This window comes from Sceloporus occidentalis, unplaced genomic scaffold (assembly GCF_023333645.1).
Source record: "Sceloporus occidentalis isolate IW3139 unplaced genomic scaffold, rSceOcc1.0.p SCAF_256, whole genome shotgun sequence".
In the NCBI taxonomy this organism is placed as follows: Eukaryota; Metazoa; Chordata; class Lepidosauria; order Squamata; family Phrynosomatidae; genus Sceloporus; species Sceloporus occidentalis.
The window spans coordinates 901,343-916,299 of NW_028317236.1; the positions used below are offsets into that span (position 1 = coordinate 901,343).

Sequence of the window (14,957 nt, forward strand, 5' to 3'; positions counted from 1 at the left end):
CATTTGTCCCTGGGGGCCACTTACCGTGGTGGTGTGTAGTTCATGTGTTTGTGCTGAGTGATGTTTGAGCCCGGATGGGGGCAATTGGCGCATAGAGTCCCTTTCTTATCCAGACGGTTTATGATCAGAGTTACGGTGTCAGGATCCCCATACAGGAGCCAAGACGCCCTGCAGCCTCAGGAGCCGAGACGCCCTGCAGCCTCAGGAGCCGAGACGCCCTGCAGCCTCAGGAGCCGAGACGCTCTGCAGGCAGGGGCTGGGATCCGTGGGGGTGCGTATCAATGTGTGTTAGAGATTCTCTGCAGCCGCGCAGCTCCTCCGTAACGCTATTATCACAGATATCCCAGGGCGACGGGGCGATTTATACCCCGCGACGGGGCAGAAAGAGGGGTACGTGAAGGTTCCCCTTTAAACGCGTCACTGTCCTGATCCCCATTAGACGGACGGTCCCGGCGTCTCGTGTCGGAGGAGCTGCATGGGCAGCATTAGAGGGCTCTGTGCCTTTAAATCCAGCGAGGGCTGCAGGGGGAGGGGGGAGCAACGCTTTAAATGCAGACAGAGAGGGAGAGCAAACAGGAGATGGAGACGTAGAGAGGAGACGCACCGCGGCACTGCCGAGACCCAGCCAACAGGAGCCGGAGCCTTAAGCCATGGAGAACGGAGCGCTATCCGGGGCCCAGAAGGAGCGGATCCGAGAGACGTGGAAAGCCGTGCGCCAGGACCAGCTGCACCACGGCACGGTGCTGTTCACCAGGTAAGGGGCAGGTGCAGCTCACCAGTAAACTGCCGCTCGGTTCTACTGGGTGGGGGGCCGGCGCCTGTTACACCGAGCGGCAAGATGCCGGCACCTGTTACACCGAGCAGCCGGCACCTGTTACACCAAGCGGCCGGCAGTGTGGGCGGGGGGCACTGTGTATGGGGGTCCGGCGCTGATCTCCCTTCCCCCGCAGGCTGTTTCAGCTGGAGCCCGAGCTGGTCCTGCTCTTCCAGTACGAGTCGTCTGGATTTTCGGATGTCCAGGAATGCCTCGGCTCTGCTGAGTTCACGGAGCACATCCGCAAAGTGAGTGGTGAGTGTGAGTACGGGAAGAGGTTAATACTTTGGCTGAATTTATTCGAGGGGTTAAAGCGACTTCCTCCAGAACCCCCTTAAATCTCTCTCTTCAGTTTTACTTTTCCATTTATTGAAGCTTCGTCTTCTCGGTGATGGGTTAGGGTTCGGGGTCCGAGCCGAACGTTCTCCCGGTGCCCAACATAGAAAAAGAGACCTCTGAGGTCCCTGCAGCCTGTTTAACCCTTCGCCTCCGTCCTCTATCCTTATTGCCTTTTACCCCGTTAGCACGGGCCGTTTTTGGATCACTTCTCGAGTTGGAATTATTTGCCCCCCCCCCCCACACACACACACACTGGGAGCATTTTCATTTACTACCCCCCTACCCTGCAGCTATTACCTGAGGCTCACAGAAGCAGGGCTCTGCTGCCACCTTGTGGACAAATAACATAAAGGCAAATGAAATGCACCCCGGTGTCTGCCGCCAGCGCACCCCACAACGCCAGGGCTTATAGAGTAATTCTGGGGCAATCCCCATAGCAACCAAATTAACGTTCCTGCTATTTGCTGCACTTTGTACCGGAACCACTGAGCTTTGCGTGTAATCCCCATGTGGCGTGTCGTCTCGTGTGCATAGCCCTTGATCCGTGGCATTAAGGTGTCCTGATTGTTATGTTGCCCCGCGTGGGATGTTTCTTTGCCCCGGCCGCAGGTGATGACAGTAATTGGTGCCGCCGTGGACAGCGTGGACTCGTTGCCGTCTCTGGATGAATATCTGACCAGTCTGGGGAGGAAGCACCGGGCCGTGGGGGTCAAGCTGGAATCATTTAAGGTGAGGACCCTCTAATCCCAGACGCAATTCTCCTGCAGCCTGACCCCCTAAGCTAACACTCTACAGTACGCCCCAAACTCGGAGACCCTGAAACCCCCTCTCCCCAACAGCCAGTGCATGTACTCTGCACCCCGTCACCGAAACCCCACCCCATCTGCCCCCTGCCACGCATGCCAGTCCCCCGGCAGTGACTGTTGCCCTCTGTGGGGTTGTTTGGTGGGGCTGATCACTCTGTCTGCGGCAGACGGTCGGCGAGTCTCTGCTCTTCGCCTTGGAGTCGGCCCTCGGAGACGCTTTCACGGCAGAGACGCGAGACGCCTGGAGCTGTCTATACGGCACGGTGGTGAGAAGTATGAGCCGGGGCTGGCACCAGTGACACCAGGGGACCCCGAGACCCCCACAGAGCGAGTGCCCCCGAAACCCAGCCTTACACCCCACAAGCCAAGGAAGGCCGGCCATGCGCACACCCTGCTTCGCGGGTCTATAGCAGTGCAGAGCAGCCACACGCTGCGCCACGTGACGCTCCGCGGGCGCACGCCGGACTGATACCGAGAGTGGGAAGCAGCCGTGTTTCTGCGCAGAGCCGTGTCCGTGTATCCGTGTTACATTGTATGTATGTCTGTATCTGTGCACCACCCGTGTGTTTAGCGCCTACCGTATAAAACAGCCTTGCCCGTTACTTCATGCCTGTTCTGTTTTGTTGGATCCTGCACTGCCCTGAGTGGGGTATCTGGCCAGCCCTTTCTGCCCCACACCAAACGGTCCTGTCCGAGGGGCAACAACGCAATTTATAGGGGGGGCCACAGCGTTCTGCGTGTTTATTCCACGTGGTCCTGACCCGTTCTATTAACCCCTAAACACCCCTCGGGGGGGGGGGGGGGGGTTCTGCCCTTCCAGCAGCGTAACGGTTAACACTGTCACTCCACTAATGCAGTGGCTTCATCACCATTTAATTCTTTGGGTCCACAGAACACTTTGGAGAGATCTGGGGTCTGATCCCCGGGGCAGCGGATCAAACAGATCTCCTGAGTACCAGGACACAGGGGGTGGGAAATACCCATGGACAGTAACCACGCAGGTGACAGTGACCCCCAGTGACAGCGACCCCCAGTGACCGACAGTGACCACGCCAGTGAGAGTGACCGCGCCGGTGCCCCCGATGGCTTCACTGCTCAAACTCCAGCAGGGTCCAAAAAACACAAAATACGTTTCATTTAAAATTATATTTGGCAAAATCGGCAGCTTTAATAACATTTACCGACGGCAAGAGCTGTTTGTTCCCCACACGGGGGTAAAATGTACAGCCGGGAGCAGCAGGAAACAGGAAGGACAGGAGTCTGACGGAGAGCAGTTTGTGGGGGGCCCGGGGGAGGACGGGAGTCTGGCGGGGAGCGGGCAGTTTGCACGTCACAGAGTGCACGTCGAGCGAGAAGACCCCGGAGTTTCGTTATAGACGAGTCCGGCAGCAGCTCGTGGCCTCTTCCATTCGGGGCATCAAGGACACATTTTAACCCGATCCGGCACTCACCGACACGTGGATCGGGGGAGGGGGGTAAAAGCCCAAGCGGGAGCCCAGTCCTGGAGGAGCCATAAGCCAGCCCACGCTTTGCAAAACAGGAAGGAAACACCGACCAGCAGACAGTCCTACCGCAAACAGAACCCAAAACGGCTCCGTGGCTGGCGGATACCCACACCTGCAGGTCCCGGCCTGTCCGAGCGTCCCTCATTGGCACGGGTCTTGGAAATCGTCAGGGGCCGTCTCTGGCTCCTCCCCCGAGGGGTCCGCGCGTGTCTCCAGAGCTCCATATGATGCGTGAGCTGGAGATGCCAAGGGGGAGAGTTCCTGATCCTGTAGAACGGATGCCACAAATACCTGCAAGACATAAAAGCCAGTAAGACAAAGATGTCACCGGAGAGACCTGAGGGGCTGACGGACCTTCTCATACTCACACTCGACTGGATCGTGGATGATAAACTGCTCCGCTCCACATCCTGAGCGACCCCCTCACCCTGCTCAGACATCTGTGGGGGAAACAGTGGTGGGTGAGCTGGAGAGGCTCCTAATGGGAGGGGGTCTGGACCTACTAGCCAGTGAGAGCGGGAGGGAGGAGCCTGAAGTGAGGGGTCAATGAGGGCAGGATTGAGTAGCAGGGATCCGCCGCTGGTCTGAGACACGATTGGCTGCCGGAGGCAGTGACGGCCTCACCTGGTAACTGGACGGTTTCTTCGGCTGCAGCTTCCGGAGGCAAAGCCCAAAAACGGAGAAGAGCAAACAGAGGAGGAGCGAGGCGAAGGTGAAGAGGGTGACGGGGTGCGAGGAGCCTGCCAGACAAGAGAACAAAGTGAGGCCGGGCACACGAGGGCCAGTTCAGCCACATGGCCCAGTGATTAAAGGGCGAATGAGGACCAGTCGCTGGCTAAAAACCCGACTGATGGGGCCGAAGTACCCCACTGTGCCCAATGAATTTATAAACACATGTAACAGGACACGGCAGACGAGGGATCCCCGGATCTTACCGAGGCGCAGCACGGAGAAGAAGAGCAGCCAGAAGATGCAGAGAATCGGCGCGGCCAGGAGCTGTCGGGCGGCTGCCACGTGCAGCCTGGAGCTCAGCTTGGTGGGGATACAGGCGTAATAAATGTTATATCGATCAGTCATGTGTTTCAGCAGCAGGTACAGCAACCCTGAGGCATAGAGGGAGGCAGAGTGAGATGTTCTGCGGAGCGATGGGGGGGCAGTAAGATGTTCTGCGGAGAGTGGAGCAATTGGGGGAGCATGAGATGTTCTGCGGAGAGCGGAGCAATTGAGGGGAGCGGAGCGATGGGGCCGCGAGATGTACTGCAGTGAGCGGAGCGATGGGGGGCAGCGGGATGTACTGCAGGCAGCGCACAGGCTGGGCAGGTAGATATGGAGACCCGGAGGGGCCGGTGTTTGGGTAGAGGGTCCTCGGTTATTCGGGGACTCAGGTGCGACTGACCGTCCCTCTTCACTCACCAAAGGGGACGATGATGGGACACGTGATGCTATATGTCATCACCACGGAGAAGACACACGTGGTCCAAGCGTATTCGAGGCCAAACTGGAACTCATAGGCCTGATTCTGTAAGAAGAAACCATGGATGACCTCTGACCTCAGTCCATGCCAGACCCTCCCACTTCCCGTCTTGGCGCCCAAATGGTACCCGTTTGACGTGCAGCCGCTCCGGCTCGGTCGTGGCCAGGCACAGACGCACCGCGTAGACGGTGAGGCCCGGAATGCGGAGCAGCTCCATGGCGGTTCCAATCAGAGCGGCCGTGATGACGTAATTCACAAAGAACGCTCCGTTATTGGGAAGGAAAACGCACCTAAAACACAAGCACAGTCAGTGGGGGGGGGGCAGGAAAGCACGGGGCCCCCAGAGCCGAACACTCACTGGAATTTCATGCCGGCTTCATCCAGGAAATGGGTGTCAAACAACCAGCGGAAGAACAGGTCCAGACTGCAAGAGAGAGAGAGAGGAGCGACGGTGAGCGGGGGCGCGGTGACGCGGGGGGGGGGGGGCAGTGACGCGGGGGGGGGGCAGTGACGCGGGGGGGGGGGCAGTTACCTGGTCAGACCCAACGAGGGCAGAATGATGACCATAAACACCAGATAGAAATAACATTTATGCATCGTCAGCAGGTTCTCGTTGGACCTGAGAAATAATAAGAAAATCATTATTTCTAAATCTAATCCCCCCTCCTTCAGTCGGGGTTCTGCCCGCGCAGCCTCAGGTACCCCCGGCGCATTACCTGCTCCAGTGACGCTCCAAGAAGGCAGAGTAATAAACCAAAAAAGGAAGACATACGGAGAAGATCCACAGGAGGAACGTTGGGAGAAACTGAGTGATCACAGGATTCTGGGAGAAAGAGAGTGAACGTGAGGCTGGAGACAAGGCAAGGAGGGAGACGCGGGGGGGCTGGGAGTGGAGAACGAGGCGAGGGAGAGGCCGGGAGTGGAGAGCGAGGCAAGGAGGGAGAGGCCGGGAGTGGAGAGCGAGGTAAGGAGTGGAGAGTGAGGCCGGGAGTGGAGAGGCCAGGAGTAGAGACGAAAGCAAGGGGAGAGTAATTTTGGCCTGGCGGGCAGGTGTTGGGATTGGACGCTCACACGCAGGTTCTCCACAGGGTGGGTGACGTTGAATCTGTCCATGGTGCTGACAATGACGGCCGGGGTGGTGAGGAAGAAGAGCAGCAGGAACAGAGCCAAATTAAGAGCAGCAAAGCTCGCCCACCATACCGGTCCCGACACGGCCAGGTTCTCCCTGAGGAATACAGAACCACCGGAGAAGATCAGTACCGAGTACCGACTGAAACACGGTGCAGGTGAGGGGGCGAATCTTACCAAATAACATCGTTGGGTGCGGGAGCATATTCTACATTCCACTGGTGGGAGCGCAGCACAGGGGTGACCGACGACTGCTGGGGGGAGCGGCGGCACCGGGGGGGCGCGTGATCCTGAATAATCCTGTACAAAACAAAGAGAGGACTCTGTGACCCCAAACTACTGCGAGTTACTCTCCTCACACCCTCCACGTACCCAGCCCGGCACCGACCAGGGGGCCCTCACCCCAAATGACCCTGCTGGTCAGGTTGACTGGTTTGGGGTGTTTGTGACTCACACAGCCGTCATCCTCTCGTCCTGGAAAGTGACAAACGCCGTCCCCAGTCGCTTCATCGAGATTCTGTTCCTTTCCAAGGTGAACTCGTCCGTCAGCTTCTCCTCCAACTCTGCGTAAAACTGCTCTGCGTCGACCTGTGAAGGAGGCCAATCCCCGGCAACCAATCAGAGAGAGGACCAGATGCTGACCCCACCCCCTCCCCGGGCCCAGGCGCTGATCCCGCCCCTAGCAGGGCCCAGGCACTGATCCCGCCCCTCGCAAGGCCCGCTTTGCTCACCTGTTGAAATCGGCAGCAGTCGCAGGGACACAGACGGGAACACGGATGAGTTTTAATTATAATTTTTCCTTCTTTCTGAGCTCGTCCAGCAAAATACATCCGGCCTTTCATAGCCTTCCTCCTAAGAGAGGCAGGAAAAAGAGAGTGAGTATGAGTGGAGGCGCCCAGGGGGAGTGTGAGTGAACACGGCCCCCCGTTATGTCTGTTTGGGGCTCGTAGGGACCGCAGGATGAATAAATATTTCACGTTCAAAAACAATAGAATGGAAACGGGCATCAGCGCCGGGTATCTGCTGCCTATCAGCGCCGGGTATCTGCTGCCTATCAGCGCCGGATATCTGCTGCCTATCAGCGCCGGATATCTGCTGCCTATCAGCCCGCGGTATCTGCTGCATATCAATCAGCGCCCGGTATCTGCTGCCTATCAGCGCCCGGTGTCTGCTGCCTATCAGCGCCCGGTATCTGCTGCCTATCAGCGCCCGGTGTCTGCTGCCTATCAGCGCCCGGTGTCTGCTGCCTATCAGCGCCCGGTGTCTGCTGCCTATCAGCGCCCGGTGTCTGCTGCCTATCAGCGCCCGGTGTCTGCTGCCTATCAGCGCCCGGTGTCTGCTGCCTATCAGCGCCCGGTGTCTGCTGCCTATCAGCGCCCGGTGTCTGCTGCCTATCAGCGCCCGGTGTCTGCTGCCTATCAGCGCCCGGTGTCTGCTGCCTATCAGCGCCCGGTATCTGCTGCCTATCAGCGCCCGGTATCTCCTCACCTTTCTCTGTCCAGTTTCATTAGGCGTCGGACATCGTAAGAGAACTGGACGTCGGTCACCGTGCAGCTGGGGAAGGCCTCGCTGTGACACAAACACAGTCAGTCCTATCGGCAGCCACGTCACCCGGCAACCCCCCGCCACCTGCTGTCACCCGGCAACCCCCCCGCCACCTGCTGTCTGGGAACTCACTGGAAATGTTTGGTGATAAGAGACGCGTCGGACACCTCCTGAGGAATCTGTCTGATCATCAGGGTCCTCGCCACCTGCCGAAGAGCACAAAGTGAGAGGTTACAGCGCCCCCCGCTGTGCCACGTGTGGCCCCGGCACTCAGTACTGGGCACTCACCTTGTCGTCCTCCCTGACGTGCAGGGCGGCCGTGTGATGGTGCATGCTCAGCACGGTGAAAACAAAGTACAGCAAAGCAAACACGCTGTGCAGCCACAGAAAGCGGTCCCTGGGGGCCACATACAGAGTTATAGGGGCCAATTCCATGGCCACAGATCCAACAGCGTTACTCAATTCTACTCACTGTATGGGAACGTTAACAATCGTGGTCCGACCAAATTGAGCAGGACCGTCACCTGTAAGGGCAGAAACCACAAGAGTCACCCCAGAAATCACAGGCAGAGAGCCTACACCCCAAAAATCACAGGCAGAGAACCTACACCCCAAAAATCACAGGCAGAGAACCTACACCCCAAAATTCATGGGCAGAGAGCCTACACCCCAAAATTCATGGGCAGGGCAGAAAACAACCCCACAAAAACCGAACAGAATCCAGTGCATCCAGCAGATGATATGGGGGCAGTTTTAGGGTGACCGACGAGCACGACTCACCCAGCAGGTCCCCGGAGAAGTTCACAGGAAGAACGATGGCTACGGACATGACACAAACGAGAAGCAGCAGAACCATCAGGTGGCGCTGGTAGGACAGGTAGGTAATGGCGTCCACTCCACATTTATTCTGGATTTCCTCATCCCTATAAGAGAAGGAAGAGTTTGTCCAACCCTCTGACCCTAAAGCTCCAGTGCCTGTGACCTCCGACCCTAAAGCTCCAGTGCCTGCGACCTCTGACCTCGACCCTCCAACCCTAAAGCTCCAGTGCATGTGACCTCTGAACCCTCTACGACCACTAATCTCTTAATGGGAAGACTGAACCCTAGATTATCCACAGACTCCGCCTCTTCAGCCCTGCCCCCAGCCCAAGCCCCGCCCCCAGTACCGCTCCTTACTTCATCTGATAAATAGAACTGAGCCATGAGCAGAATCCCTGCAAGAAATGAGACAAGAGCACATGAGACCCCCATATGACACGCAGCCCAATACAAACCCCACCCTCGCCGGCACCGCCCCAATCTGATTAACCCCACCCCCTGCTCACCACGTCCTTTGCTCTCAGGTCGGGGGGGCTGCTCTCACACGGAGACTTTTCTTTGTCACTCGGTTCCCCGTAAAATAGAGACGTGAGACTGCGGGAGGAGAACAAAGAGGGGCTGCAGCGGCTGCCATGGAATAAAGTAACAGAGTAATTAAGCCTCCACCATACCCTCATGCTCTCCCCCACCACCAAAAGGCCTGGGGCTCCTGATGGCAAGCCCCAAGAAGAGACCATGCGTAGCTCCACCCCAGAGGACAGCCCATGCATAGCTTGCCCCACCCCTAAGGAGAGCAAAAGCATAGCCTGCCCCATCATCCAGAAAAGGCCACGCACAGCCTGACACACCCTTAAGGAGAGTCTACACCTAGCCTGCTCCACCCCCGAAGAGTCCACGCACAGCCTGACACGGCCCCAAGGAGAACCTAAACATAGCTTCCCCACCCCCGAAGAGAGTCCACGCATTACTCATATGAGGTCCATCTGTGACGCAGGGGGTGGCTGCAGAGAGAGGGCACAGGTCAGGGCGGGAGACTGCTCCATTAACATTCACAAAATAATACAGAGGGGGATGGTCAGTCACATGACACGCAATACAGACGGGACCGGGCAGTCACATGACACGTAATACAGAGGGGAGTGGTCAGTCACATGACACGTAATACAGAGGGGACCGGGCAGTCACATGACATGTAATACAGAGGGGGGCCGGGCAGTCATATGACACGTAACACAGAGGCTGGACAGTCTGACCTGTCATTGTCGATTAGCAGCGCGAGGCGCCCGTAGTCCCACGCCGTCTTCCTCAAACACGAGAAGATTAAGAGCAGCAGCTGGAGAGACAGAGAGGGTCAGCATCCCACCACGGATAGTCCTAGAGGATAGTCCTAGAGGGTCAGCATCCCACCACGGATAGTCCTAGAGGGTCAGCATCCCACCACAGACAGTCCTAGAGGGTCAGCATCCCCACCACGGATAGTCCTAGAGGGTCAGCATCCCCGCCACAAATTTCTAGCTCTACCAGGCTTTCTGGGATGCTCCGTACGCAGTATTAACCCTTGAAACACAGAGGTGACCATTTCTATCGAGAGCTTTCCAGCTGCATCGGCCGGAACGTTCCGCACCCAGTCCTAGAGGTTTATGACTCACCAGCCACGCGAGGAAGTTGATGGCCAGGACTGTGGGAACCCCTCCGAACGGCAGGCCCTGCAGCACGGTGCTGTGCGAGTGCGCGCGGTAACAGTCCTCCGTCTCGTTGCCTGGAGGATCAGGAAGCGCCCCGGAGTCGTACGGATCGTCCATCAGGGAGCTGGAAAAACAGAACACGTGTGTGTGCAGCGCATCACCCCAAACGGGGCAACACGCAAAAGGGGGGCGGGAAGGGCAACTCACCTGTGCACGCTATCTCAGGGTACACGGGGGAAAGGGTAACAGGGATGGGTATACGTTGTAGTAGGAGGGGTTATAGAGATGGGTATATGGAGTAATAGGAGGGGTTATAGGGAGGGGTATATACAGCGATGGGAAGTAGTGTCGGCAGCTCCCTGATTGGGGGGGCCTCTCTGTTGCCATACTGCAGTTTATTGCTCTATTGTGCATCACACCCAGCAGGATCTGCAGCTCATCTCACCGCCCCAAAAACAAACAGACCCCGCCCCCAGTGCCTGGACCCCCAGCTCTTGCCCTGCCTGGACCCCCAGTGCCCCCGCAGCCTCACCCCCGGGGTGCATTCTCACCTGCCGCTCTGCAGCATCCCGTATAGCCGGGGACCGTCAGCAAAGTCCCAGGCAGCCCGTGCAAACCCCGCCCCTGACGTCACTGCACCGCCCACTGGGGGAGGGGGCATGTCACCGGCTCACACACTGCCCCTGCCTTTGGTATTAACCTCTAACGTGCCAGAGAGGTGCAAACGTTTGAGTGCAGTCAGGGGAAGGGGCCTACAGCTCTCTCCTGCCCCTCACCTTTACCCACCCCAGCTCTCTCCTTCCCCTCACCTCTAACCCTCCCCCCCAGCTCTCTCCTGCCCCTCACCCCTGGCACCAGATCCTGTTGGGTCAGTTATACCGGTGCTCGGGGGCCAGGCGTGTGTTTGGTATGTCAGCCGCTCTCAGGTAAAGAAACAGGAAATCCAAGTGCAACCGATCCTCAGGAGCCAAACCCTCACATGTGGACCGTATGTCAAGTCTCCTGGGTTAATGGAGAGATTCCTTGGGGGGGTGAATGGGCAGATTCCCAGGGCCCAGTACTTCATTGGCTACTCTGATTTAAAGAGGAAATCCTAAACGTAAGTTTTGATTTTTCACCCCATAATATAATTTATCGCTCTGTTATCTGAATCATACTCCCGGTAACAATAGAACGGCTCAGTCTAAGTCACCCAGCCAGACACTCTGACTAATGGAAATCTATGGAGGAACGGACTCCATTAGCATCGCCATAAAGCATCAGCTCAATGCGGTGTTTAAGCCGGAAAAGTCACCCAAAATATCACATGACTGACAATGACGGCGGCTCCAGATCTGAAGATAAAGGGAGTTTATTGGGACAAAAATAGATAAAACTAATTAAACTGTTAATGCCGACCAACATTTCCCTTGAGCTTCCCAATTGGTGCTTTTCTCCCTGCTATATCACAGCTGGAACCCCTGCTTGAATGCAGGTTTATCTTTCGCAATATCTTCCATAGAGGCCATTTTGCTGCCAAAAGCGTCACCCAATGGGATCCATGTGATTGGTTATTACAGGGTTAATAATGGAAGTGCCCCGAGTGGCAGCCGGTCCCGGTGTCATCTGTCCCCTTCCTGCAACCAATAAGGCAGCGCTGCCGCTCCCTGACCGGGGCTGATACCACCAACCACCCCGAGGCGCTGTGATGTCATGCACGGGGCAGGCTGGGGGGTTAGAGGGTACTTCAGGTGTGCGGCGGGTTTTATGGCACAATCAGCCTGTGGTGAATAATCGGCAAATCACACAGGAGGGGAAGCGAAGGTTAATCTGCAGCATCTCCTGCGCGGTAGAGGGGGGCCAGGGGGCAGAAAGAGATGGGGAGGGAGACATAGAGAGGGAGGCTGGGGGGCAGAAAGAGACGGGGAGGGAGACAGAGAGAGGGAGGCTGGGGGGCAGAAATAGACGGGGAGGGAGGCTGGCAGTAATAAAGAGATGAAGACGGAGGTGCGGTGAGACGGTCACAGAGAGGGATGAGGCAGATACCGGGGAGCATCGAGATCCCGCTCCGCACAGATGCAGTTATACGGGAGGGGGGGGCAGGTGAGGGGGAGGGGACTCGGAGTTGGATGTTACTGAAGATGCCGGCTGAAGATGAGAAGCAGCCGACACGGCAGACGGGCAGCCCAAGGTCAGGGGGACACCGGCGGACCACCGTCTCGTAACATGTGAGTGCACAGCACGCTAAACTCGCTGACTGAACTATACATTATGCAGGGGGCCAGCTCGCTGATTAAACTATACATTATACAGGGGGCCGGCTCGCTGATTTAACTATACATTATACAGGGCAGCAGACCCTCTCTGGGGTATAGTTAAATCACAGAACGAATATCTCTCACACAAACCGTATCTGCCGGTGACCGGGGCCGGACTGGGGATGGCGAGGCGGCCGATGGCTGGATACCAGAAGCTGTGAATTGTGTTGGACATATCCAGCCCGTTGCCCCTTGTGATGTGAAGAGGTATCAGGGAGCCAACACGTTCAAACTCTGTCTTTAGGGAGTAGCCGTACATGGACGAGCGCACCGGCAGGTGATGGATTTTCTAGAATACAGTGAAAGCCGCCGGGGCTCTTGGCAGCTGTCGGACGGGGAACGCACCTCCTCTGTGTGCCGAATTCTGCTCAGACTGCCTCACCCTGCACCAACGCAATTGAACCATGGATGTCTGGTGCGCAGATTGCCCCCTTCCAAAGCAATTAGCGCAGCTGGGAATTAATACCCTCGCACCAGCTTTACTGAATAGGTTGCTCGTTAATTTAATGAGGCGCAGGGTAATTTATTAAGATTCATGGTAGTTTAACACCTGATACTGAAGGGCCGCGGAGGGCGAGATTAGTCTTGTTGCTGCCTGTACCTGCGCCTCCTGTAACACCAGCACCAAACTTCTGCCACCATAAAGTCATGCGAAATGTGCAATCATTTACACGTATATGTCTCAATGCTACGTGTAGTGCTATTAATTACACGTATATATCTGGCCGGTAACTGTATTAGTTCGACGTTTATATCTGGCCGGTAATGCGATTAGTTACACGTATATATCTGGCCGGTAACACTGTTAGTTACACGTATAGATCTGGCCGTTAACGCTATTAGGTACACGTATCTAATATATATATATATATATATATATATATATATATATATATAGCCAGTAATGGCGTTAGGTACACGTATTTATCTGGTCGGTAACGCCATTAAGGGAAAATGGTCCTTGTTCAGTCTGCCGTGAAACTCACGGTTAAGGGAAAATGTGGAGAAACGAAACATGGTGGGAAGTGCGAACAGGCCCCTGGGTTCTGGCGCAGTTGCCCTTCTGAGTACAGCCCTTATGGCACGGCTCAGCTGGGCTATTACAAGGAATGCCCCGGGGGGGGGGGGGGGTTCTGCAAACTGCCGGCTCGTGTTGGGGTATCGGCTCACGTCTTTGTAACATCTGAGGATTTAACCTGTAAAACGCTTCACTGGCGGCAGATCTGACGCAGGACGGAGTGTTGGGGGGGGCAAATGAAATGCGGATTCAGTATGTAGCGGAACCTCTTTGCGCGACTAGCAGTCAGATGATTAATACCCCCGTCATGTGAGTACAGTACCCTAATAACTCTCATTCCTCCCCCTCTAGGAGCAGACTCCAGGCTGCAGGCCGGATCACTGCACCGGGAGCCGTTGCCGTTACCTGCCATGCTTGCTCTCCTCCAGCTGCTGAACCTTCTGGCCCCGTTTTACTTCCTCTGCCTCCTGGCTGTCACCTTAAGCCTCCAGCTCTTCCTCTTCCTCCCAGACATGTGTGTTCAGCCTTCAGCCTCACTGCCCCTCTCTGGTCTTCTTCACAGCTCCCTCTTCATGATCCTCTTGGTTAACACACTGGGGAATTATATCCTGGTGATCTGGAACAGTCCCGGTGCCGGGGCGCTCTCGGTGGAGCTGTCGGATAAGCCAGTCTGCCAGCTGTGCGCTCGAGTCTTGTGGGACAGGGAACATCACTGCTTCTTCACCGGGACATGCATCGGCCGCAGCAACCTGCGCAGCTTTGTCTTATTCTGCCTGCATTCATCTCTGAGCTGCTTCCACGCCTTCGTCATGGGAGTGGGATTCATCTCGGAGAACTTCTCTCTGTCTTTTTGTGACCCAGGGACCTTCCTCCGGCTGCTGCCTCTGTCCATCACGCGCTTCTTTTCAGGTCAGTCGGCTACACCTTAAACCCACCGATCCCTGGCACACAGGGTATTATTTAATAGCCCATTGTGTGGGGCTGTACAGATTTTTTACTGGGGGCTCTTAATATTTACATACTGAGCTGAACTATTAGACTGCCCCAGCCCGGCCAGCAAGCAGTTAATAAGCCGGCACCACACTGACTGACTAATGTGCCCCACTTTCCCGGCTGCTCGTTACAGAGAGAGCCCGGCCGGTAATCTGACGATAGGGCTCAGGAGAACGGGGGTCTGAAATCTGTCTTCTTGCCCCTGTCTGTCTTTTTGTCCTGCCCCGACTTATACCTGGAAGCCTCACCTGTCCTTCCCTTTCCCCGCGCGCAGGGTCCCTCCTCAGCTCGGACATGCTGGTGGTCCTCATGCTTTACCTCTGGTTTTCGGTGGGACTGGCCTGTGCCGCCTTCTGCTGCCACCAGCTGCTAAACATCTGTACGGGACTGATCTCCCCTCAGCGTCAGCGCGCCGAGCAGCACATCGCGACCTGGAGGGAAAACCTGAAGATGGTCTTCGGAAGGCGTTGGTTATTGGCCATTCTCATCCCCCAGCCGATGGACAAATAACCCGGAGGTGCCCCAAAGTGACCC

The 14,957-nt window shown here is 56.5% G+C and overlaps 3 protein-coding genes across 3 annotated transcripts; 2 read left to right on the plus strand and 1 right to left on the minus strand.

Moving 5' to 3' along the window:
• Positions 1-650: 650 nt before the first annotated feature.
• Positions 651-2,996, plus strand: LOC149275941 (neuroglobin-like). Its single transcript, XM_089504128.1, has 5 exons — positions 651-754; positions 951-1,062; positions 1,763-1,882; positions 2,127-2,254; positions 2,852-2,996. The coding sequence occupies exons 1-5, from the start codon at positions 651-653 to the stop codon at positions 2,994-2,996; spliced, it is 609 nt and encodes a 202-aa protein (XP_089360254.1).
• A 609-nt stretch (positions 2,997-3,605) lies between these two features.
• LOC149275942 (osmosensitive cation channel TMEM63C-like) lies at positions 3,606-12,671 on the minus strand. The gene is made up of 24 exons (XM_089504129.1): positions 12,503-12,671; positions 10,667-10,760; positions 10,080-10,239; positions 9,684-9,763; positions 8,937-9,024; positions 8,788-8,825; positions 8,392-8,534; positions 8,084-8,135; positions 7,900-8,008; positions 7,744-7,817; positions 7,555-7,635; positions 6,798-6,918; positions 6,521-6,654; positions 6,244-6,366; positions 6,010-6,163; positions 5,655-5,761; positions 5,471-5,557; positions 5,297-5,362; positions 5,066-5,228; positions 4,878-4,983; positions 4,400-4,567; positions 4,089-4,204; positions 3,833-3,904; positions 3,606-3,755 (listed from the first exon to the last, which is right to left on the minus strand). Exons 1-24 carry the CDS (start codon positions 12,669-12,671, stop codon positions 3,606-3,608), a joined length of 2,655 nt encoding a protein of 884 aa, XP_089360255.1.
• A 1,169-nt stretch (positions 12,672-13,840) lies between these two features.
• Positions 13,841-14,933, plus strand: LOC149275943 (palmitoyltransferase ZDHHC22-like). The gene is made up of 2 exons (XM_089504130.1): positions 13,841-14,339; positions 14,698-14,933. Exons 1-2 carry the CDS (start codon positions 13,841-13,843, stop codon positions 14,931-14,933), a joined length of 735 nt encoding a protein of 244 aa, XP_089360256.1.
• The last annotated feature ends 24 nt before the right edge of the window (positions 14,934-14,957 follow it).

Coding starts and splice junctions, on each gene's coding strand:
- LOC149275942 (XM_089504129.1), bottom strand. CDS start 12,671: ATGTACGGCTACTCCCTAAAGACAGAGTTTGAACGTGTTGGCTCCCTG. Junction 8,826..8,936: donor ACCTGAGAGCAAAGGACGTG/GTGAGCAGGGGG, acceptor CATTTCTTGCAG/GGATTCTGCTCATGGCTCAG. Junction 7,636..7,743: donor CTTATCACCAAACATTTCCA/GTGAGTTCCCAG, acceptor TTTGTGTCACAG/CGAGGCCTTCCCCAGCTGCA.
- LOC149275943 (XM_089504130.1), top strand. CDS start 13,841: ATGCTTGCTCTCCTCCAGCTGCTGAACCTTCTGGCCCCGTTTTACTTC. Junction 14,340..14,697: donor CATCACGCGCTTCTTTTCAG/GTCAGTCGGCTA, acceptor CCCCGCGCGCAG/GGTCCCTCCTCAGCTCGGAC.
- LOC149275941 (XM_089504128.1), top strand. CDS start 651: ATGGAGAACGGAGCGCTATCCGGGGCCCAGAAGGAGCGGATCCGAGAG. Junction 755..950: donor GGCACGGTGCTGTTCACCAG/GTAAGGGGCAGG, acceptor CTTCCCCCGCAG/GCTGTTTCAGCTGGAGCCCG. Junction 2,255..2,851: donor ATGAGCCGGGGCTGGCACCA/GTGACACCAGGG, acceptor TTGGGTCCACAG/AACACTTTGGAGAGATCTGG.